Source organism: Lytechinus variegatus, chromosome 13, assembly GCF_018143015.1.
Source record: "Lytechinus variegatus isolate NC3 chromosome 13, Lvar_3.0, whole genome shotgun sequence".
Taxonomy (NCBI): Eukaryota; Metazoa; Echinodermata; class Echinoidea; order Temnopleuroida; family Toxopneustidae; genus Lytechinus; species Lytechinus variegatus.
In genome coordinates this window covers 5,849,572-5,874,562 of record NC_054752.1, presented here as the reverse complement: position 1 = coordinate 5,874,562, position 24,991 = coordinate 5,849,572, and the positions used below count along the sequence as shown (strand labels likewise).

Below are 24,991 nucleotides of genomic sequence, written 5' to 3'. Positions count from 1 at the left end.
TTTGCAAGTTTTCTTTTAAAGGCATACCACCCGCGCACCGCGCACATACACCCATACGCACACCCAAACATAAAATATGATAACTGATCCACTTACCGTGCCGGATAAGTTTTCCTTTGGCAGGGCATTGCACTGTTTTTGCCTCTTTTGGCGGAACGTGGTTGGTATTATTCTCCATATTTCATTAGCTTCAGTACTTAGTAGTCACTGAATGCTGGACTGACCATATTTGCAGGGCAGGGCAGTGGCTGCTGGCAGAGTGACCGATCGAAAGGGTGTGGATGGGCGTGGCACAATTTTTAATGTATGTGGTTGGAACATGGTCGGAATCACGAAAGCAATCTTGATATTTCTTTGGTTCAGTTCTGCTTTTGAATAACGGTGTACTGAGGGGAAAGTGTCCTTGACTTTTAAAGGCCAAGCCGATAACTATTTAGTCCAAGTGCTATATGGAGTAATTGGCTTGAAGCGGAAATGGAAGCCAATCTCCACTTACCGACTTTATGCGTCGTGTAGAGAAATCCGACAGACAATTCTTCAATGTGTCCAATTATTATTGCACGATCCCAGTATTTGTATTTATACGTGTATAAAATATACACAAGATCACACAGATTACCAAAAAATAACTTGACTAGCACAAGCGGTATTTGGGATTTTTCTCTGAGTGAAATGACGGAGAAAAAGGGTAGTACGATAACTGGTATGTGAGATGAAGTGGATGAAGTTTGCTCCAAGTGAGATGATGGAAGTCCACATAATATAAAGCCTGGGGTATAAAGTAATTTGACGACGTTCTCAAAACACGTGTTTACGAAAGTAGGAAACCTTGAGAAGTGTGCCAGAAAAGAAAGTACATGTACATGGAATACTTTTCATCCCAAATGAGATGGAGAATGTAAACAAAGAGAGAGAGAGAGAGAGGGGGGTACAATTCAGAGAGTTTATGAGTCACAGGTGTTTGAGAGTCACCACTTGTTGGCATGTTTATTGCTAAGGAGTGGAGGTAACCTGTATCCAAGGGTGATGTCCTCTCGAAGATGATGGGCAAATTTGAGAAATGGAAAGCGATAAGATTTTGAAAATACTACAGGCTTTTTAACCAACTGGTTAATATGGTGAGTGGATACATTGGCAATTAGACCATGTGGATAGTGGAAAGGCTGATGGTAAATCATAATTATGATAGACGAGTTGGCAATTGGCTTGAGACTAATTGAAAATAAAGAGCTATAATCTTCAATGCCAAAACTTTTATTCATCCGAGGAAAGCAAATGAAAAACCATGGTTTGTTATTATAAGAACATGCGAAAAAACAGTGGGACATACTTATTTTTGCCTGTAATATACCTATATGTTCACACCTTTGTCAGCTCGTTCTACAAACGTCGCGGTCTCACGAGATCGCGCGGCCTCCTGATAGAAGCAACATCATAACATGTAGAATGATTTGATTCTATTTTCTACAATACTCGATCGTGTTGACTTATGTATACAAGGCAGTGATTATTGGGGTGCATTCATTTGCAGCCTGTATACATGCTGAGTATCCAATTAAGTAACTTAACGATGTTGCAGATGTATTCGGATGTTCATAAAGTGCTCCAAATGCAATTAAGGTTTCACTTCAAAATGTTTCTACCTGGTCACCACATTCCCTCGTAATAAAAGGGTGTCATTGACATTAAAACCCAATATCTTGCTTTATTCTGTATAATACATTTTTTTGCATTTAAGGGCTCTAAAATATGAGAATATCGCTCTTAAAAAAATCCTGAACGTACCAGTCCCATGAATCCCAGCCCCCCCCCCTATCGTTAAATGCCCTAACACCCATTAGGGTGTTCTCAAGCATTTTGAAAGTTTGATTTTTTTTTCGTCTGTCGGTCGCTACGCTCCCTCGCATATTACAAATATTTTAATGGAGGGGGTGTACAGCTTCTTGGTCAGTATAAGGCTAGCAGCAATAGGTCATTTTCAGTGTGAGTAAACCAACGTCAAAATTTTCCCAACTAAGCGCCCCCCCCCCCTCACCAAATAAAAAAAACACTTTCGTCTAGAATCGCGCCTGTTCATATTGTGTCTTATGGCTATGGAGAGGCATCAATTAGCACTTGAACGTCTTTCAATAAATGGAAATAAAATTATCCAAATGATGAAATGAGTGATTGATTTGTTTATTCTTATTAAGAAACATGTTCAAACAATAAACCTTTTATGACTCGGTAATGACATGGTAAATAATTGTTAGTCACAGCATAGAGCTATTGTCAAATCTGTAAAGATTGAAATATTGTAGATTTCAAACAATAAAACACAATAGAAGTGTTGAGTGAGGGTGAGGGACATCATCGATTTTGTCATTTGCATGTGACTAAATTGTGCATAGGCCCTATAACTATATTTTGTGAAAAATAAACGAAACTTTAAAATGTCCCCACTTTCTCATTCTACATCCGATTTTGATGTAATTGTCAGCATTATTCTTGTCTGATTTTTCTTTGATTCAAATTACACTATTTTTTAGGTGGACTAGACCTTTAAAGGGGAATGAAACCTTTAACAAATATGCTTGTGTAGAAACAGAAAAATCAAAGAATAAGAATAAAGAAAGTTTGAGAAAAATCACAATAGTGTTTGAGCATTTGAATATTGCAATCATTAATGTATGGAGATCCTCTATTGGCAATGCGACAAGGATGTGTGATGTCACTGATGAAACTTTCCCTTTGGTGGACAATAAATACCCTCAAAATGTTTTTTTGCTTTTTCTTATGATGATACAAACTCTTTATCCATGTATATGCATTACATGCCCTATGTAGACACTATTTATGGATAGATGTGTAAAAGAGGCAATCAAGTGAAATATATAGTAAAGTAATAGTTGTAAGGACATCACACATTCATTCTTTGCTATCCCATAGCATTAGTGATCGCTCAAATGCATAACTTTCTCATTATTTGTCAGATTTTCTCAAACTTTTGTTGATCTGCTTTGATTTTTCTGTTTGCACACAAGCTATCTTGTTCCAATGGTTTCATTCTCCTAAGTTGTTCCAATGTATTGCTCTATGGTCACATAGAGCTCTCTGTTAGCTCCATGGTCACATCATGGACCTATTACGTGGTAGGGTCACGATCTGTAGGTAAACTATTCTCGACCTTAACCCTTAGCCTTTTTATGGGTACTTCAGAGGGAAAACAAAGGTGCCACTAGTCTGCTATGCAGACTCTGAATGGCTCGTGAGGTGGGATCTGCTACTGGTTTGCGAAGCAAACCAGCCTGAAAGGGCGAGCGAAGCGAGCATTTCATCCATCTTCTGCAGCCTCAGTAGACCTAGTCTGCTGTGCAGACTCGTTGAATCAGCTGAGGTGCAGATGTGGGTCTGCATGTAGACTAAGGTGCCACCGTCTCGAAAGATGGGTGTGTTTGGACCGATCACCATGTATAGTAAAAGTTGTGAACATGATCATGATTTCAAATGAACAGTGAAACGCGAATAAGACCGGGGAATAAGAACCTTGTCTATTTGTTGCTCTGGGATATGAAGCTTCAAATGCCATGGCAGCTAATAATGAACACGGTCCCTTTGCACATGATAGAACAAACGTTTAATACACAGTCCTCTATATGGCTTTGTGTTTTTTTCTTTCTGTCCAAAGAATAAAACCTATATTCTTCTCTCTCTCCATATAAATTTTGGTTTCCATTAGTTCCCACACATTTTTTCTACTCAGTTTTCCCCTATCTTGCCAGAAATTGTAAAGTATACACGATGTAAGGGTATGAAAAGTATTTTTTTCATTGCACATAAATACACAAAATTTCGGCTCTTCTGTTCGGAGCGGATTAACACTTCCGTCACTCCCCGAGTTCCAAAATACTATTTCTTCCGCTTTTCAGCAAGCAATTTTTGAGCAAAGTATCTGCTCACAGGGGCGGAGGCATTTAATTCGTGTCATGCTACATGAAAATGTATATGTGATGAAACTTTTTATATCGCTGCACATCCATCTCCTGTCTGTTTTGAATAGTGTTTTAATTATAGTTACAGAGGTTTCCATGCCTCGCCTGCATGGAAAAGTAAAAGTCCAGCATCTAGCTTGCATCATGCCGTTCATTATTATGTTGAGCTCTTTTTTTTCTTCGTAATCGAGTTATAAATTTATAAAAATATCAAAACTATAGAGCAGGTTAGAGTTTCAGAGAAAGTTCTAAAATTCAGAGCTTCAACGCCATTCGCGGAAGGAGTATTTGCTCCCATTGCACATTTTACAGACAGATCAAGTGAAGATTATCTACATGAATTACAGAGATAACTGGATATTATGCAATTTGCATGACATCCATTAAAAGTTAATTTGCATATTTGAAACGGATTAAAATAGGAAACAATCAAAGTCGTGTAATTCCCTATCAGAACAACACATCACCGTGACACACTTCCAAACGTATAGGGTTTCTCAAATGTAAGATCTCGATAAATTCAGAGATTCAGTGATATACAGATCATGCAGATGGAGTTATTTTAATTATTGAACCGAAAGCCTTTTAAATGAATTCACATTTGTGAAAGGTGGGCCTGAATAGCAAACAGTTGTCAAACATTGTTGGTGGTTGGCAAGATATGATATATAGAATGTTTCCCACAATCCTAAAATGTTTGGCAACATGCTGTCCACACAACAATAACTGGTTAAAACTTTTTTTTCAATTTTGTGTAGTTTTAAACCAATAATGTGTGCTTTGGGTGAACGACTGTGTTCATTTTTTTCTTTAATCCGTTTCAAATACGCAAATTAACTTTTAATGGATGTTATGCAAATTGTATACTATCCAGTTTATATCTCAGTGATTCATATAAATAATATTCACTTGATCTGTCTGTAAAATGTGCAAAGGGAGCAAATACTCCTTCCCGCGAATGGCGTTGAAGCTCTGAATTTTAGAACTTTTTCTGAAACTTTAACCTGCTCTAGTTTTGATATTCTTTATATAACTCGAGTACGAAGAAAAAAGAGCTCAACATGATTATGAAAGGCATATACATGCTGCAAGCTAGATGCGGGACTTTTACTTTTCCATGTACACTCTAAATTACAGGGATTTAAAATATTAAGTCCAGATGGACTGTAGTTAGGGACCAATCGATTTTTGGACTTAGTTTTAATCACAAAGACTTAAATTTAAATCTCAAATGATTTAAATTTAAATCTTTCGAGATTTAGAAATGAATCTTAAGGATTCAAACTAAATCCGGAATTCGATTGGTCCCTAACTACAGTCCATGTGGACTTATTTTAAATCCCTGTAATTTAGAGTGTAGGCGAGGCTTGGAAATAACCTCTATATAACTTGGTTAAAAAACTTCAGTGATATTCAAAACAGACAGGAGATGGATGTGCAGATCTCGATAAATTCAGAGATTCAGTCATACAGATGGTGTTATTTCAATTGAACGGAAAGCCTTTTAAATGAATTCAAATTTGCGAAAGGTGGGCCTGAATAGCAAACAGTCGGCAAACATTGTTGGTGGTTGGCAAGACATGTTATTCTAGAATGTTTCCCACACTCCTAAAATGTTTGGCAACACAACAATTGGTTAAAACTGTATTAAATATTGTGTAGTTTTGGGGTGAAAACTACAGTACCGGTTGAAAACTATTGTTGGCCAATTGTGTGGACAGTTTGTTACCCAACATTTTACGAGCGTATTTTTAGTTATTATTACAAAAAATACAGTCTTATTCAAAAGAAGATATGGTTGATACTGCTGTATAATGGGGATATGGATCAAGATTATTAACTTTTATTCAAATTATAGCAATTTACAATTTCATTTGGGAAGTCTGTCAAACTTTGGATTGAATGCATGCATTTTACGTGTTTGAGAAGTGTATATACATGTGTGAACTTGTAAATTGAACGAAGGCACTAGTGAAGTATAATTAGACAAGGAAAAACATCATATTCGCTCTTTTACCAGTACATGCATAATTATAATGAAAAATGTATAGGCCTTTGACTTCAAACATCACAAAATGACCATATTTCAGAAGTTCTTATATATTGTATTCGGTCTTAAAAAGATGGAAAAGGAATACACTATAATATCATTGCATTATGGTATAAAGGCATATTACTTTCAATTTTATTCATACTGAATCAATGTTTAACCATAGAATGTGTAAAATTTCAAAACAGACATATTTGTTTAAAAATCAGTAAATGCAAATAAAATCATACAAATTATGAAATAATTTATTGATTTGTCTAATCAATAAGAATAACAAATCAACCTTGCACGATTTGTTTTTATCGAATAGCGAATACTTTGTTATAGAAGCTGGAGAAAGGTTAATTTTCTTACAGCTTTCAAATAACCTCATTTTCATACAGGCCTGGATATGTTGCATGTAATTTCAGAGGAGCAAATTTAACGAAAACCCTGTTGAAATGACATTTGATTATATTGTTAAACGGGACAATCATACGGATCTTATCGAAAACAAGGAGAAAACATAAATATTACGTATGGCATAAAATCTTTCAAAATATCCAGCAGGAATGATGCCCGACCCGGACTGTAATTCCCCCGGAACTCAAGGCGGGATGTGTCAGGCGTAGCCGTAGAAGCAGCAGGCTGGAATTGCCAGGCTTGACATGATTTAGAATTCTTTGCACATTTTACAGAAAAATCAAGTGAAGATTGTTTATATGAATTATAGAGATAACTGGATATTATACAATTTACATGACATCCATTAAAAGTTAATTTGCATATTCATTGAAACAGATTCAAGAGAACACAAACATAGTCGTGTAATTCCCTATCAGAACAACACATCACCGTGACCCTTCCATTTAGGTGGTTCTCAAAGTGTAGGCTAAGGGCTATCTAAGAAATAAAACAGATGTCTATATAATGTATATAATATATAAATGTATTGATGTAAGATCTCGATATATCAGAGATTCAGTCATACAGATGGAGTTATTTTAAATGAACCAAAGCCTTTTAAATTAAATTTGTATTTGTGAAAGGTGTTCCTGAATAGCGAACAGTTGTCAAACATTGTTGGTGGTTGGCAATATATGATATTTAGAATGTTTCCCACACTCCTAGAATGTTTGGCAACATGCTGTCCACACAACGATAATTGGTTAAAAAAAAATCAATTTTGTGTAGTTTTAAACCAATAATGTGTGCTTTGGGTGAAACTACAGTACTGGTTGAAAATTACCCAGAATTTGATTTTTTTAATAATTGTTGTGTGGACAGTTTGTTACCCAACAGTTTAAGAGTGTATTTTTAGTTATTATAAAAAATACAGTCCTATTCAAAAGAAGATCTGGTCGATGCCATAACGGGGATATGGATCAAGATTATTAACTTTTATTCAAAATAATGATAGCATTTTACAATTTCATTTGGGAAGTCTGTCAAACTTTGGTTTGATGCATGGGTGTGTTTGAGAAGTTTATACTACAGTACATGTGTGAACCTGTAAATTTAAAGAAAGCAACAGTGAAGTATAATCAGACAAGGAAAAACATCCCATTCGCCCTTTTACCAGTACATGCATAATGTAATGGAAAAAAGTAGGCCTTTTGACTTCAAACATCACAAAATGACCATATTTCAGAAGTTTTTATACATTGAATCCAGTCTTAAAAAGATGGGAAAGGAATGCACTATAATATCATTGTATTATGGTATAAAATCATGTTACTTTTAAACTATTTTAAGAAAGAAAACTGTTACAATAATTCTATAATATTCATACTGAATCAATGTTCAACCATAGAGGGCGTAAAATTTCAAAACAGAAATATTTGTTTAAAAATCATCAAATGCAAATAAAATCATGCAAATAATGAAATAAATTATTGATATGTCTAATTAGTCAGCATAAAAAAAATCAGCCTTGTAAAATTTCTTTTTATCGAATAGCGAGTGCTTTGATTAAGAAGCTGGAGAAAGGTTGATTTTCTTTACAGCTTTCAAAATGACCTCATTTTATAGGCCCAAACATGTTGCATGTAATTTCAGAGGAGCAAATTTAACGAAAACTCTGTTGAAATGACATTTGATTATATTGTTAACGGGACAATTATACGGATCTTATCGAAAACAAGGAGAAAACATAAATATTACGTATGGCATAAAATCTTTCAAAATATCCAGCAGGAATGATGCCCGACCCGGACTGTAATTCCCCCGGAACTCAAGGCGGGATGTGTCAGGTGTAGCCGTAGAAGCAGCAGGCTTGAATTGCCAGGCTTGACATGATTTAGAATTCTTTGCACATTTTACAGAAAAATCAAGTGAAGATTGTTTATATGAATTATAGAGATAACTGGATATTATAAAATTTACATGACATCCATTAAAAGTTAATTTGCATAATTGAAACGGATTAAAGAGAACACAAACATAGTCGTGTATTCCCTATTAGAACAACACATCACCATACAGATGGAGTTATTTATGAACCGAAGCCTTTTAAATTGAATTTGTATTTGTGAAATTTGTATTTGTTGGTGGTTGGTAAGATATATTTTAAAAAAAATTCCACCAGTATGATCTGTTTAATATCAAGAATACAAAGTTATCCCACAGCTCTATAACAGCCAAGTTGCAGTGGTAATAATTGGTGGGAAGAGCACCGAAAAATGATTGATTGATTGCATTTATTCTTTTTCATTCCAAATTTAACAAAAGTTACAATGTAAAGCATAACACAAAAATATCATATACAGAAATGAAAAAAGGGAACCCACTGGAAAGCAAAGCTTGTTAGTATGGGTTCCCTGCAATAAATAGTTAAAGTATATCTTTGATCGATGAAATTCAATTCGTAAATTAAAAAGGTTTGTACAATGAAAAAGAATACCAGTGGGGTCAAGCTTTTTATGTTTACTAAATAAGTTACAATTAACAGAAAAAAAATGTTATATCGTGCCCCTGCTGTATAAATAAAAAAACCTAAGTTCAGGAGTGTTTGAACAGACAATCACTTGGACAAGAGAGGACGAATACTAAAAAAAACAAAGACAAAAACAAAAACGGCACACACACAAACAAAAAACAAAACAGAACAGGACAAGACAGCAAAAAAAAAGGAAAAGAAACAAAATGGCACACACACACAAACAAAAACAAAACAGAACAGGACAAGACAGCAGAAAAAAGGAAAAGAAACATAACAAAACACACTACAAAACATAGACGGACAGAAAGATTATAAAAGCAATAGAACTAGACATAAAGATGACAGGAAGAGAGAGAAAAAAAAGAAATGTGAGAGGAGAGGGAGAAAGATAAGAAGGAAGAAAATAAGAAGGGAAGAAGAACAAAAGAGGTGGTAGCTGCTTACACAGAAATGTTTGAGTTCTGGGGTTTATGCTGAAGGATAAAAATTTTCTTCAACCCTCGACCGAAACTTAAATGTGTTGGTTTGTTACGTAATGATTCTATAAGGGAGTTCCATAGTTTGATACCTGTAAAAATAAATGTTTTATTCAAGAGGATTGTTCTAGCTCTTGGTGGATGAAAGAGCCCGGCAGACCTAGTAGGATAATGATGAATATCGACATTTTTAGTAAACATGGAATAAAAAATATTTGGAAGTTCATTTTTATCTAAACTATACATGAGTTTTCCGAGATTGTATACAAGTCACCAATCTTTAAAATATTATATTTATAGAAAAGTTCGTCAGTGTGTGAACGAAAATCAGCATGACAAATAATACGAATAGCCTTTTTCTGCAAAAGTAAAATTCTGTTCAGGAGGCAGTCAGCACAATTCCCCCATGCTGTTATACCATAGTTTAAATGAGGCAGGATCAAAGTTGAATACAAATTAAATAGTATATATAAAATGACTTTATATCAATGTGTTATTATTATTATTTAAACAAAATACAGTCGATCATATTCAAGAGAAAATCTGCATTGGTATACAATAACGGGATATGGATCAAGATGATTTAATTCAAATTACAGCATTTAACAATTTAATTTCAGTAATCTACATCGGTCAAACGCATGGACCTACTAACAGGTAGGTCCATGGTCAAACCATGCGTTTGAGAAGTGTTGTAAAACCCACTCTCAAAACTGTTTGGCAACATACAGTCCACACAACAATTGGTTAAAACTTTATCAAATTCTGGGTAGTTTTAAACCAATAATGTGTGCTTTGTTTGAAAACTACCCAGAGTTGGATAAAAATTTCAAATCAATTTTTGTGTGGACAGTATTTTTCCTAACATTTTGCATATGTGTACCTTTAAATTGAAGGAAATCAACGGTGAACTGTCATCAGACAAGGAAAGTCATATTTGGCCCGTATGGCTTAATAAGAGCTCACAGAATTCCAGGGGTGGTGGAGCGAAGTTGAAAAGGGGGAGGGTTAAGGGCACATTTTTTTCCCGAAATGGCACTCACTGCACTCACAAAGCTTTGACATGAAAATAATGTACATAGCTTATCATTTGATTTTAGCAACAGCCTCGTTTTCCTCGAGGCTCGATATAATATTTAGTAATTTAAAATGTGTGTTTCCAGAATCTTTATACATGTAGTAGGAAAACTTGTGCAAAAGGAAAAGGGACGCTATTAGAACATTATCAAATTGAAAATTTATCAAAAGTAAACAAGGGTATGTTTTAAGACTTTATGCAACGCTGTTTACTATATGAACCTTGCAGTATTTGTTTAACCATTTAAACAATCCTGTTTAATTTATTGAAGATAAGATATTGAAAAATAAACTTTGTTGCTTAAGAGTAAAACACTAACCCTTGTTTAATCATTTTACACAATTACTGTAAGGTTCGTATAGTAAACAGCATTGTATATATTTTTTTTACTATGTAGGACAATCAATAATTTAGAGGTTATAGGGATGAATTTCATTATCAAAATAAATTTGTTCTCGTACACAAAGGCTCGAACAAGATAGAATTTCGATTCCATTACCACTACTTTGAACGCTAAGATTTTATTGGATGTAATGTTAATAAAATTTGCATCAAATGTTATTACAATTTATTTGCTTTTCGGATCGCTACGAATCGTTTTGCACCGCGGGCTTAAGGGGAATCCAGTCTTCATATTTTGTAGTTAAGAAATGTTGAGGTCCGTGCGGGGGTGCACCTTTATAAAAGTTTAATTACAGATCTATGGATTAACAATGTACAGAAAAGTAACCCATCAGTAGATTAAGTAAATTAAAAAAGACCTCTGGAATAATATATCTTGTACGAGAAAACAATGATAGTTATTCAACAACACAATGATAATAACTGTGACGATAATGAATAATTCTTGGCCAACAGAAAGTTTGGGAAGCAACAAAAAATATCGATACAACGTTTATAGCTGTGATGAAAAATGAAACTGAAAAACGTAGGAAATATAGTATTCTGGCTTAAAATGTTTCACACAGCCTTAATATTACGATCATGGTTCCTGTTGATTGTTTTTAAATGCTAACTGTATTAAGCTATGCAAACCAATGTGGTGTGATTGCTGTACTTCTAATTATTTCGTTTAATCCAATACTGTTCGGCGCTAGGAGGACAGGATTCCTTGCAAATTTATAAGATCACTGACATACTGATGGGTTACACTCACGGTCTACATTTGATTACCGTATATTTTTTTCGGAATCTCAGCTGTAATTGACAACATAACAGAAAACAAAATCAGCTGAAGAAAAGAAAATCATTGCCCCTATGTTAAAGTTATGCCTGCCATGACTCATGTAAAAATAAATCAGATAAGCACACGCACCATGATATCGACCAAAGATCGTTGCACGCTGCATATGCCTTTTGGCTGCCACATTTTTGGCACACCCGACGATCCGAAGTGGGGGGGGGGGGGTCTCATCCTTGAATTCTAAAGCAAAATATACTATTTTAGAGTCTAAATTTGGCATGTTGGCTAAAAATATTTTTTACGAATCATTTAGGCTATAAACAATTATTTATGTTAGCAGGGAGTATTTTTTTTAATAGATAAATTATTTTGCCTCTCTCGTATGTTATGCAACTTTCTTTTTATTTTGTTTTCTTCTCACTGGTATAACAATCAAGGGGCTATGTTCCGAAAGAGATGTATAATATTAAGTGGTAAGCTTTGAAGCTCCATTTGCACCCCCTCTCCTTCCCTCCATGCATGTATAGCATGTAAAAAAATCGTCTCCTGCCAGAAAGTATAAATGCCTCAGACCATCATGACCATAGAGCTATTAATACTAGACCTACCATAAAGCGTGCAGACCATGGGTCAGGGGGTCAAGGCGGGGTTCCATTATTGTTAGCACTGACTTCTAGCAAGATTTTATTGTTTACGAAACACGTCTACAAATTTCATGAGTTTCCCGACTTCGTTTGATCGCAGGAGATGGAAAGTTTCCTCCCCCCCTCGACCCAGATAGATTGTGCCTTTATTTATTTGATGGCGTAAATGATATAAATCAATGTGGGAACTAGGCGAGTGAAACAGTTTTCAATTATTACTACATCAAAGGACAGAATTATGTTGTCCAAACCATATTTCAAGTAATGTGTAGTTTACAGTATTTATCACACGCATATGGGGCTCCGTGAACAATAATACTACCATTTCTGAATTTAATATCGTGTTAACAGATAAGGCCTCTCTCGATTTTTTTTTCCAGATGGCTATTGCTATGGAAATTAGATCTTTAGCAGCTAAAGGCAGAATAGTATCTAAAACGTCGTTCAAGGGGTATGTAAGCGAGCGTAGTGAGTGAGCCTTGAAGATTGCTTAGAAAGTAATGTGCATATTATTACAGAAGAAAGTAAGTGCAAGAAGAACGAAAACTTAAAGGACAAGTCCACCCCAACAAAAACTTGATTTGAATAAAAAGAGAAAAAATTCAACAAACATAACACTGAATATTTGATCAAAATCGGATGTAATAAGAAAGTTATGACATTTTAAAGTTTCGCTTCATTTTACAAATCAGTTAGGCCTATATGCACATCTCGGTCGGTAAGCAAATAAAGAACTGATGACATCACTCACTCACTATTTCTTTTGTATTTTGTTATATGAAATATGAAATATTTTTTATTTTCTCATCATTGTCATGTGAATGAAGTTTTATTCCTACCTGAACACGTGGAGTTCCATTATTTTAACATTGTGTGCGTCAGGTAAGGAGGTCCTAATCGTCAAATTCGTAAAAAGTGAAATATTGTATAATTCAAACAATAAAACAAAATAAATAAATAGTGGGTGAGTGACATCATCGACTCTCTCATTTGGATGTAACTGGCTCGTTCATATAACTATTTTGTTAAAAATAAGCGAAACTTTGAAATGTCATTACTTTCTTATTTTACATCCGATTTTGATAACATTTTCAGCATTGTGCTTGTCTGATCTTTCTCTATTGATTCAAATCAACATTGCTCTGAGGTGGACTTGAACTCTAATAAGAATAGGAAAACGAAATATAAATTAGTTGTTACATCACAGTTGGCAAATAAGGATAAAAAACAAAAACAAATTGCTCTTTGAAGTCGAATCATTTAAGTATTAGGTAATTATTACAAATGTTAATATAATGAGCAGAACAAATTTCCATGTGAACAATAAAATAAAACTAAAATTGAAATGAAAACTAGTTTCCTAACTTTTTAGAGGTGAGATATTTAGACGATGGTTATCGGGTATAGGGATGTCTTATAAAATGATTATGCCATTACAGGCCACAACTTCAAACAAAAAACTTGGAAATATCACGATGATTAAAATGAAAAGGAAAATATTGCGAAAAGGACAGAGTTTGAACAATCTTTAAAACTATGCAGAGATGATGTAATTACCCTATAAAATGAATAAAATTGTAGAGATATGTCGGAAATGTTGTTGTCCTATCGTATAAGTGTTTCATTAATGACATTGATCATATATATACACTTAACTGTTTTGAAGTATTAAAAAAAAAAAAAAGAATATGTCACTCGCTTCCACACACACCGCTAACATCCACGCCAGTGAATGTCAGGATGGTTCGGTTCATGATCAAAGTTATATTATTAAAGTTAATGAAATCATACAGTTCATATACGGAGCCGTTAATGATAATAAGAAACATGATTGCGGTCATAGACTTAATTGTGCACAATATTACGTACACAGTAACATAATAATCTGAAATGATTGATATTCACAATAAATAAAAAAAATATGTATACTTAAAAATCGAGATAAAATGAATTAAAAAAAAAAAATATATATCATGATTGACTGCAAAAGCGGAAAGACCGCAGAGGAACTTTTCGTTTTTAGAATGCAAAATAATAGGCAAAATAAAACATTTTGAGTGCATTAAATTATGAATTCACGCGTTATTATTTGAACATTAATCAATTAATATTTTTTCTTCACAAGGTGCGTATTGATTATCTCTAATGAAAATACTATTACTGGCGGGCAATGCTTGCATATATTGCCTACTTGGATGTGGAAGTTATATATCCATGTTCTGCATGACACAAGTCATGTCCAGTCCTCCTGGCAGTGGTTGAGAATGGGGCTAATAACTCTAATAGCTCCATGGGTCAAGGGTTTAACCCCTAGCTCAAACTACAAGGTCTGAAGTAGATGAAATGAACATTTGTATTATGATTTATTGGTCTATGGTCATACCGTGGACCATATATTGGACAAAATAAAGACGTCCAGATCTATAGACGAATGACTTTCCTCTATATGGATATTGCCATCCTCCAAGATGGTTGGATCATCTGGCACAAACTTACAATAATGTGAACAGTATATGGATTAATATTTTCATTGAACAATCCATCATGCTTTCTCTCTCTCTGGCTCTCCATCCTCTAAACACATGTATGTGTGTATTTTATACGGTGAACCCAGCTGGGTTCACCCAGGGATATAACCCCGGGATGCGCGGATATAACTTTCGCGCGTAACGTGACTGTCAGTGGTGGCGGGAACTATCTCACTGGGAAACTCTGAGGGAATATGCTTTCGCGCAGGCTTCTGTACATTAATATTGTGATATATATCATGGCGACGAATTGTCCACCAGTAGCATGAATGACCAGCAGAACACGTGAATGTTTGTGAGTATACCTTTTCCCTATAAATTGTATTCGTCCCGAAGGAAAAGTAAATTTTAATATTATAACCACATACAATATGTGTTTTCGAAACATACGTCAACATAATAATGTAATTTTCACATGATTGGCGTCTCATAAATTAAAGCAGCTCGTTTATTAGGCCTGTTGCCTAATAAATCCTGTAAATTGCCATTGTAAATAAGAGTAAATACAATTGAATGAATGAATGAATGAATATGCGCGAGCAGTATCATATCAGGAGGATTCATCATTTTGATGTTTTGAGCGTTGGTCCCTTTTCCATGAAGGCGGGGGGGGGGGGGGGGGGGGAGTCAACATAAACTTTATTCAACTCAGTGGCGTGCATATGGAGAACTTGGCCTTGGGGCGCTTGCTCCTGACTAAAAAAATCACGACCAAGAAAAAAAGAAATTGAAAAGAGAGAAAGGTGAAATACATTTTCTGAATATGTCAAAATTTATCATAATACTTATGTCAGAATTTTTGCTTGCACGCTGACAACTTTTCATAAATGTTGTCTAATAAGCCATGATCCTTTTCACTTTTTATTTTTTACCCCTCATATGATTCCAATTAGTGTATATACATGTTTTTATATATTTATATTGATGTTGTCTCAATGCAATCTGTAGTTTTATCCTGAATTCCTTTCAATATTTTTACACTCTTATATTGTTTGTCCTCTTAAAATTGTATGCGTGCACCAGAATTGTGTGTTATGATGACAGTTTCCAATAATTACATATTCATTTTGAATCATTGTACCTATTTTATTATTCCTTGCTCCTTGTGAAAGCCTTTTCAATAACGTGGTATCAGCCTAATTCATTCAATTTTATAAAATATTTAGTGTAAATTCTTGCCAAACTATTTAATTTTATGATCTTTTCTTATAACAACATATATCATGTCACTTTTGTTATTCTGTTTGATTTACCGTATATGTTCCATATGTGTTTACTTTTTTCTTTGTATATAATATGGACCCATGAAAGAACAGTATAGTCATGTAGACTAAACTGAAAATGGGCTATCCATCCGTTTTGCATTTTTTTAATATACGGAAAATAAATACTTTACTATAGTATAATATCCAGCCCTTACAAAAAATGGCTCATTATGCCACTTATTCAATTCAATTAAAGGGGTACTCCAGCCGGGCTGAAAATAATATAATTTAAAGAGATAAATAAAAATCAGGCAAACAATACATTGGATCCGAATGGGATAAGGAATAGTTTCGGCATTTTAAAGATTTGAATTATTTTGGTGAAACAGTTCTAGGCATGTCTTTATGAATATTCAGTGAGCAAGGTGAAGTCATATCTCCACTTGTTCTTTTGTATTTAATTATATGAAATTAGCTTTATACATTCTTTTTCAAGCAAGAACTGAAAAAAAAATGCATTGACAACATATTAAGTGCATCAGATATTCATTGCTTCAACTGATTTCATTAAAAGGGAAACACATCATTTACACGTATTGATTTAATGTAATAACATTTAAAAAAAGACAATGGGGATGTGACATCATCAGCCCACCTAATGAATATTAAACGTGCAGATAACTATTTTCACAAAATATTGATAAAACTTGAAATTCAATCACTTCGTTATTACTAATCCGATTTTGATTAAATTTTCAGCATTTTGCTCTGTGAATTATACTCTATTCATTTAGACGTAAATATTGTTCAGATTGGAGTACCCATTGAAAAATGAATTGAGAATTAAAAATGATTTATATTCACAATAGTAAATGATAAAGAAGAGAGATAAAATGTGTGCAATTAAAAATATAGATAAAAATGAATAAAAACGAATATGTTTGCTTAATACTATAAACGAGGAGAAGGCATAGAATACAGAGAAGCCTTATTGGTGCTGCCGCCAAAAGAACAAAATAATGAATCTATATCAAATGTATTGGCATGAGGCTATGCTCAATGTGGAGAAAAGCTTACTTGTCAATTTTCTTGTTCAAAGTTTATCTAAACATAAAATTTCATATTTTATTCATTTTTGCATATTTTTTTCCGAAATCGTGTAAATGAGCAATGGAAATAGATTAGCCATCTGTACTTCACCTAGTCCAATGACCTTCTATTTGGACCAGATTTCAGTCGCTCTTGTTTGTCCAGACCAGTCGGGAGGGAATGTCAGTTAAACAAAACAAAAACAATGGCGTTGGTGTTATATTTATTACACTTTGCTTCATTTAATTGCTAATTTAAAAACTGCATATTTAATTTCAGAATAGTTATTGCTGGTCAAATTGGTTGTTGTCATTATCTAGGATGCCTTATGAAATAATTATAATCCACCACAGGCCACAACAGGCTTATATAAATACGTGGAAATAGCAGGATGATTAAAATAAAAATAAAAATTTATAGGACAGATTTTAAACTTATATTCAAAAATGATGCAGTCACCATATATATTGGATACTTTGCAAAGATAATTATATGGGAAATATTGTCCAAACGTAATGTGTCATTAACGGGTTGATTTGATCAATGTAATATCATCATACACTCTTGATTGCCTTGCAGTATGGGATAGGACTTTTTTTTGTAAAAAATATCATCCGCCTCCACAAAGATGACAGGGTATGACACCATCTGTTTTATATTGGACAAAACGAAGTGTTTAGATCTACACTAGAATAAACAGAAGTTTAATGACTTTCTCTATCAATATTACCATAGAGCTATTAACAGATATTACCACACTCCAAGCTCCAAGAGTTGGAGCACAAACTTACAATGAAATGCCAACATATGGATTGAATCAATCACGCATCTCTCCCTTTCTCTATCCTCTTTCACATACATGCGTGTATTCTCAACGGATGTGTCCATGGCGAAACCAAGGATATACAATAACTCAAAATTTCGCCCGTATAGTGTAACTGCCATAAGTGGTGGCGGGAGTTACCCAATGAAAAAATAAACTGAGGAATTTCAATATGCTTTTGCGCCAGCGTCTGTACATGACTCTCATGGCGATGACAATTTAATGTATACCAACACTGTTAGAAAAATAAAAGAAGTTCCTGCAGCAGAGTCTCGAGAACACCTGTAATCTTACCGAATTGCGTAATAATCATTCTGTAAATTCATAAAACAAGTATTTTTCTGCAATTTAACAGAACAGGTCTGTTTAAAAAGGGGGAAAAGGGTGTTTTATTCAAGGAAATTTGTAAGATTCCATACATCAAATACCAATTTCCTGTAAGATTACGCAATTTGGTAAGATTACAGGTGTTCTCGAGACTCTGCTGCAGGAACTTCTTCTATTTTTTCTAACAGTGAATTCTAGACCTGTACAAATATAGAATGCATGACCAGCGGAGCGCATTGATGCTTGAGAATATACCTATATATATATATATATATATATATATATATCCTATAGACCTAATATTGTATTAATTTAAGGGAAATCCTTCCTGAAAGAAATATATTTGCATACTATAAGCATACGAATAGAGGTTCTCTAAACAAACGTCAAGAAATAAATGTAATTTTCACATGACTGCGTCTCTGCATTTAATCAAAACAGCTCTTCCGTTAGGCCTGTCCTGAACATTTTCATTGTACATGAAAATAGATAAATGATTGAATAAATAAGTAAATCAATTATTTAATGATTTAAAAATCATTTTTATTATTTTTTTTTTCTTGAAAACAAAGCTTGCGTAATATTTTCAATGAATACGGATGCAGTACCATGATCATTATAATAGGTGGAATCGTGTTTATGGTATTTTAGAGCCTTATGCAGTTGGGCCCCTTTTCCTCGAAGTTTGGTGGGGGAGCTCAACTTAAAGCTTTATCATTTCAGTGGCGCACAGATCCCCCCCACCCCAAAAGAAATTAAAATCACGATTAAGAATGAAAAAATAGAGAAGTGTCAAATTTATTATTTGAGTATTATGCCAACATTTATCACAATATCGTAAATTTGTTTTGAAATGTTGAAATCTTTTTCATAAATATACCCGAAAAGCTATACAGCTCCCTCATTTATTATTATTATTATTTTTTTTTTTGGGGGGGTCATTACGCCACTGATTTAATTCAATTCAGGCGAGGTTTATTGAAAAAAAAACAACCCTGCTACAACCACCATAGTGCCAGAATTATTTAGATGTTGGCGGAAATTGCTTTAAAAGTTTTAGTTGGTAAGCTTAATATTTCTTCATGCGAGAGATACACAAGAAATCGAAATGATTTGTGAAATGAGGAGACAGCTCAGAAGGCAGCAGAAATAGCCTTATTATGGGGCTGCCACCAAAAGAACAAAATAATAAACCGATACCAAAAGTCTTGACATGAGGCTATGTTCCATGTGCAGAAAGTCGACTTCTCGTGCATCAATTTCCTTCGTTTAAAGTTTGTTTCAACATGAAATTTCATACTCTATTCATTTTTTTACATGTTTAGTCGATATCATGTAAATGAGATAGGGAAATAATCATGATTAGCTAATTTCTATACTTCACCCAGACCAATGACCTTCTATTTATATCGGGGCCAGACTTCATAGTCTACGTACAGTTGTTTGTCCAGACCAAATTGGTGGGAATGTCAGATAAAAAAACAATAAACAATGGTGTTGGTGGAAAAATGAATTAAAGTATATGATACATTGATTCATTTCATTGTTAATTCATTAACTATATTACTTGCAGAATAGAAAATGCTGGCCATGTTGGTCGATGCCATTATCATATCCAATCCAATGTATGAATATACAGACTATTTGATGACCTATCTGGGGAGTGAGCGCCCTTCGGCCGCTCGTAAAAAGGGACATTAAATCGAGACGGTTTCTAGTGATTCAGCAATGGTTTACGACCGTTGTCAAAATTTGAGAGGAATTGAAGTTCTCCGACCTTCGCCATTGGCTCAACGATGTATGAAAAATCTCAAATATATCCTTTTTCAACTTTTTTACAACTACCCCCTTTCACCCTGACGAGATAAAAACGAGTGATTTTGGCCAAGTAGAAAATTAGTCGAATTGGAGGCCATTCGTGACATTGATGAGTTAATAACGAGAGAGTATGGAGAGATTTTGGCCGGGGATCTCATAGTGATTGCAGGACAAAAAATGGAAGTATGATTTACTTCGCGTTCATTAGCCGCGATATGCATCACAATAGTACGAAATGCCGCACGATAGAATTACTTGCTATGCTTGTCAGAAGATAATTTGTCGAGAAAGGTACCCAGGAAGGGATGGCAAGGTGCAGTTATGCATTTGGTTAAAATGGTTCTTGAGAAAGATCATCAACATATCGGGTATATTTTCAATAATGTTCCCATCCGCGCGATTATGGGAATGGTGGTAGTTATGAAATATCGTCCATATTATCATAAAAATACCTTGTTAAATTTACTTCATATTTCTTACCGTTGTGAGATTTTCAGGGTTCCACTGCCCATTGATGACGTAACAGTCTCCATCATTGTCGGTTATAGCACTGACCGGATAGAGAAGCTGACCGTTTAGGACGGGGAAGGTCGGCCAGGAGAGGACGAGCTCCGTAGGACCGAGGGGGCTAGGGCCCCTATTAACCAGCTAATAACAGAGAACAAGTGGCAGATTAAGGGGGTAATGAGGGCGTTTGGGACTCAGTTTGTTAATGAATGAAGGGATAAATTGAGAGAGGGAGAGAAAGGGTGAGAGAAATGAAGAGAAAATGAGAGAAAACAATACAGAGAGGGAGAAAGACAGAGAGGAGTACAAACATCAAAACAATAAAGATTAATGTTAGGGGCTTCTTCTTTAGAAACAGCGGCGACAGCAACACCAACGTGCCTGACTTAATCTGACATCAAAATTCTGAAAAGTAGGATTTTTTTTAGCAAAAGCTGACGCAGTATTTCGGGAGACACTTACGTCCCTCTCAACAAAATATTGTATAAATCGAGACAGTTAAAAGAGCATAAAACTTAAACTGTCATTGAAATAGAATAAAAACTGAAAATCTAATATAATGCAAAGAAAGAAGTGTGATATCATCAGCTCTCCCATTTGCATATTATCATCCAGTTGTGCCTATTACTATTTTGTTTTTAAAAAATATGCGAACATTATGATTTTGTTTAACATGTTAAAAACATCAATGTATTTACATCCAATTAATTCAAATCAACGTTTAGTCCGGGTAGGTTGGACCGTTTGAAATAACTTTCATTTGACCATTTAATCTGAGAATCAATGTGTTACAGTTATTGCTAAACTATTTTCATGATTTTATATGAATAAATTAAGAAAAAATACAAAGATACACATAAGTGATAACATACCGATATTGTGTAAGTAATCAGAGGACCAATATCGTTTTGAAATTCCACAACTCGATTTAGAGGATAGTCTTTCTCCTTGAATAATAACAGCTCTTGGTTGACTTCACTGTGAGGTGCGAAAATATTATTATTATTACGGATTGTTTGTTTGCTGCATTGTTCATGTTGTTAAATCTAAATCATTGCCGTTTCGATCGGTCAATATTAATGTTGTTGCTTATGTAAGGCATATTCACACCGCCCGAGCGTTGTTGGAGCGGTCGTGGAGCGGAGAGAAAAAAAAATCATCACCGCACGCTCCCGTTCACCATTTTCGATTGTTTTTATTTTTTATCGATTTTTGTTTTTGATTTCTCCCCCAATTTTATGAGCGAAATTCGTCCCCCTCTCCCTACCGCTCCACGACCGCTCCAACAATGTCAATGCTCGGGTGGTGTGACCTGGCCTTACGTTCTCCAGATACGTGAATAATGCGAGAGAGGTATGGAGTGTGCGTTGTGTGTAACTGTGTGTGTGTATGGGTGCGAGGTTGTTGCTGGTGTGTTACAACATAAAAAGAAATGAAAAGAATGAGGAGGATAACAAACATGAAAAAGACGGATGAGACGTCGTGGAAAACAAAACTCGGTCCTAAAAATTTCGTGATTTATGATGATAAAAGTAATTCCGTTTCATTATGCCACATGTTCCACTGTAATCATTGAGCTAGTTGAGTAAACCCATGATACATAATTTAGTTTTAGGAATGGATTTTGTCGACCATTGCTGAGAAACGGCTTAATGCAAATACAACATCATATGCACACATTCACTTTCTGTATCTCGCACGTGCTCCATGTCCATCGCCTTTCTCTCTCTCCCTCTCTCATTAATCAAAACTGTTTTAATTAGTGAGAGGAAAAGGCGATGGTTACACACCCTCAAACACGCACACACACGCACACATATCGCACACATACGCATTACGCTTTCGCTCATTCTCTCTGGCTCTCTCTTCCTAACCCTTTCTCATACGCTCTATACTGCTCTATGGACCCGCCCTAACCCATCCACATCCGAACCCTCATTTACACACCCACATGGCTAGTTCATCTCACCTTTCTCTCTACGCCCCATTCGCTCCCTCTATCCATGCTCTAAAAAAGTACGCATGTTAATTATTCCTTACTTGTGTAATTATGAAAAAAATGCATACCTCTTGAGATAAACAAACAAAAGATAGTTGATATACAAGAATTCATTCTAATAAGCATTTTCTGATATTTCTTACCCTCTAAGAGTAATATTCGATGACGAAAATACAGGGATTGAAACATTTGCATGGTTGTCCTCGGAATGGTGTTCCAGTTCATCATCTCCGCTGAAAAATTGAACAGAGGAAAATTAAGTATTTGAACGATGGCTAATAAACCTGAAGATTGGGCTGCATGAAGCACTACCAGTACCCTAAAGAAATGGCATTGGCTTTCTGTCAAAAATAGCATCACATTTAAGATTCTTTGTTACGTTTTTGAAGCTTAGCATGGCTTATCTCCATCATACTTGTCAAATTTAGTAAATGATTACAACACACCCCGTTACCTTCGATCAAGCAAACAAGTACTTCTCCAAATTCCCAAAACCCACAAAAACTTTTTATGGGCATATGGTAGCAGATCATTTGCTGTAGCTGGACTAACCCTTTAGAACAAATTACCCCTACATATCAGATAGGCATCCACTTATTCAACTTTCAAATCCTTACTCAAAACCCATCTTTTCCGTAACTCTTAACTAGGTGTAGTAAAGGTAATTATTTTATAGGTAATAATTGTAAGTTTAAATATTAAGTAATTCTGTAATACACAAATCTATTTGCTTTGTTTGTAGTATGTGTACTTTGTATCCTTTATTGTAAAGCGCGTAGAGACACTTGCAGTTTATTATTGGCTATAAGAGTATTATTATTATCATTATGAACATTTATTTACTATTTACTTGATGTTTTTTTTGTATTGATACAAACAAGTAGTATATATTGAATTCATTTTTGGTATCTGCGAAGAAAGTTTGCATACAATCAAATTGGAAAGTAACCAACAAACAGTTGCGCTAAAGTCGTAATCAAGCCCGAGTTGTTTCATCTGTGTAATACAGTGTTTTCGGACGAGTTTGAAGTATGGCCCTGGGAAGAGGGGGGGGGGGGGGGCGTGTTGCTGGGGGTGCTGAAGTTCCCCCAATATTTTCCTGTGGCGGTGCCGCGTGTATTATATTCCATAGGCAGCACCCCCTGAGATTCTGGTAGGCGTGAAAAAATGGTGAAATGTAACGAAAATGACAACTTTGTATCGAAAATCCCCTTTTTTTGCTTGTCAAATTTCTCGAGACCAAAATGACCTTCATATAGTGACTCCCCTTTTGTTCTTTTTAAATTTACATCAGCACCCCCCAGAAAAAAAAACCGTTCCCAGCGCCCTGGTTGGGAGATCTGTAAGCCTGTCTTGATTTCCCTGAAAGCACAATTCATAATGGTAATTGTCATATGAAACATACTTTGTCGCACAAAACACAATTGTTGGATAAAACATTTGACAAGTCCTCTCATGAAAGGCTACTCTGAAGTACTTTTCCAAGCAAGCACGGGGACACAGCGTGCCACAGCTAGAATTGCCTATCGCACCCTTGTCAACAATATTTTGATACAGTAACGTACCAACTAAGTTGTTCCATGAAACGTGCTGGGGCGACACTTGCTCTGATGGAAAATGTGCATGTTAATTCAGACATAAACCTAACCCCCAAAATTAAATCAATCCCATAAGCATGATAATTCTCATCTTTGCATTCTGAACCCAAAACACTCTATTCCTAACTAACCATTTTATTTTGCCTTCCAATAATAATAATAATAATAATCCGCTTTTATATAGCGCTTAATCCATCTGAACAACGTTTCTAAGCGCTTTACAGATATATTATTACCCGGTCATCGGATTCAATCAGTCATTCCCGCACACAATGTGTGCACATCCTCCACTCCCTGGGGAGTATTCCAGTCAGTCGCCTGTGAGGCGCACACAATACTGGACAAGCTACAATGACTTTCACATCCTACCAAGATATCAAGATCGAAGAAAATGTCATGTCACCAACGAAATATCGTCGAGAAAACATTAACTATACAAAAAGTCAGAATACAAACCTTTTAGCCGTCATTGCAAAGATGACTTCGGACTCTGTCACTGAGAGATCTTCAGTTTGAAAGCAGATTCGCATATTCACCTGAAAAAAAGTAAAGGATTGGATTACATTTGATTTGAGTTATTGTCCCATAGATTGAATACAATTTGAGCCAGAATCTTTTTGGCAATGATTTCCATACGGATAATTACGAGGTCAATGCGGGAAACTTATGATTAATTGTGACCGACCAACCTAAATCCAACAATGAGTCCGCCAAAACAAATTTTAAGATCACAACTGAATTTGAAAATGTACATCCTAAGCTCTTAAAACGATTT

At 35.0% G+C, this 24,991-nt stretch overlaps 1 protein-coding gene across 1 annotated transcript in view; it reads right to left on the bottom strand.

The window, feature by feature from the left end:
• The window catches only part of LOC121426041 (integrin alpha pat-2-like), an 83,023-nt gene that overhangs the window by 7,721 nt on the left and 50,311 nt on the right, over nucleotides 1–24,991 (bottom strand). Inside the window, exons 22-25 of the mRNA XM_041622173.1 lie at nucleotides 24,673–24,752; nucleotides 22,762–22,851; nucleotides 21,492–21,597; nucleotides 20,593–20,760 (exon numbers count right to left, since the gene is read on the bottom strand). Of these exons, the coding sequence (XP_041478107.1) occupies nucleotides 20,593–20,760; nucleotides 21,492–21,597; nucleotides 22,762–22,851; nucleotides 24,673–24,752 (444 nt within the window). The remainder of the gene's footprint in view (nucleotides 1–20,592; nucleotides 20,761–21,491; nucleotides 21,598–22,761; nucleotides 22,852–24,672; nucleotides 24,753–24,991) is intronic.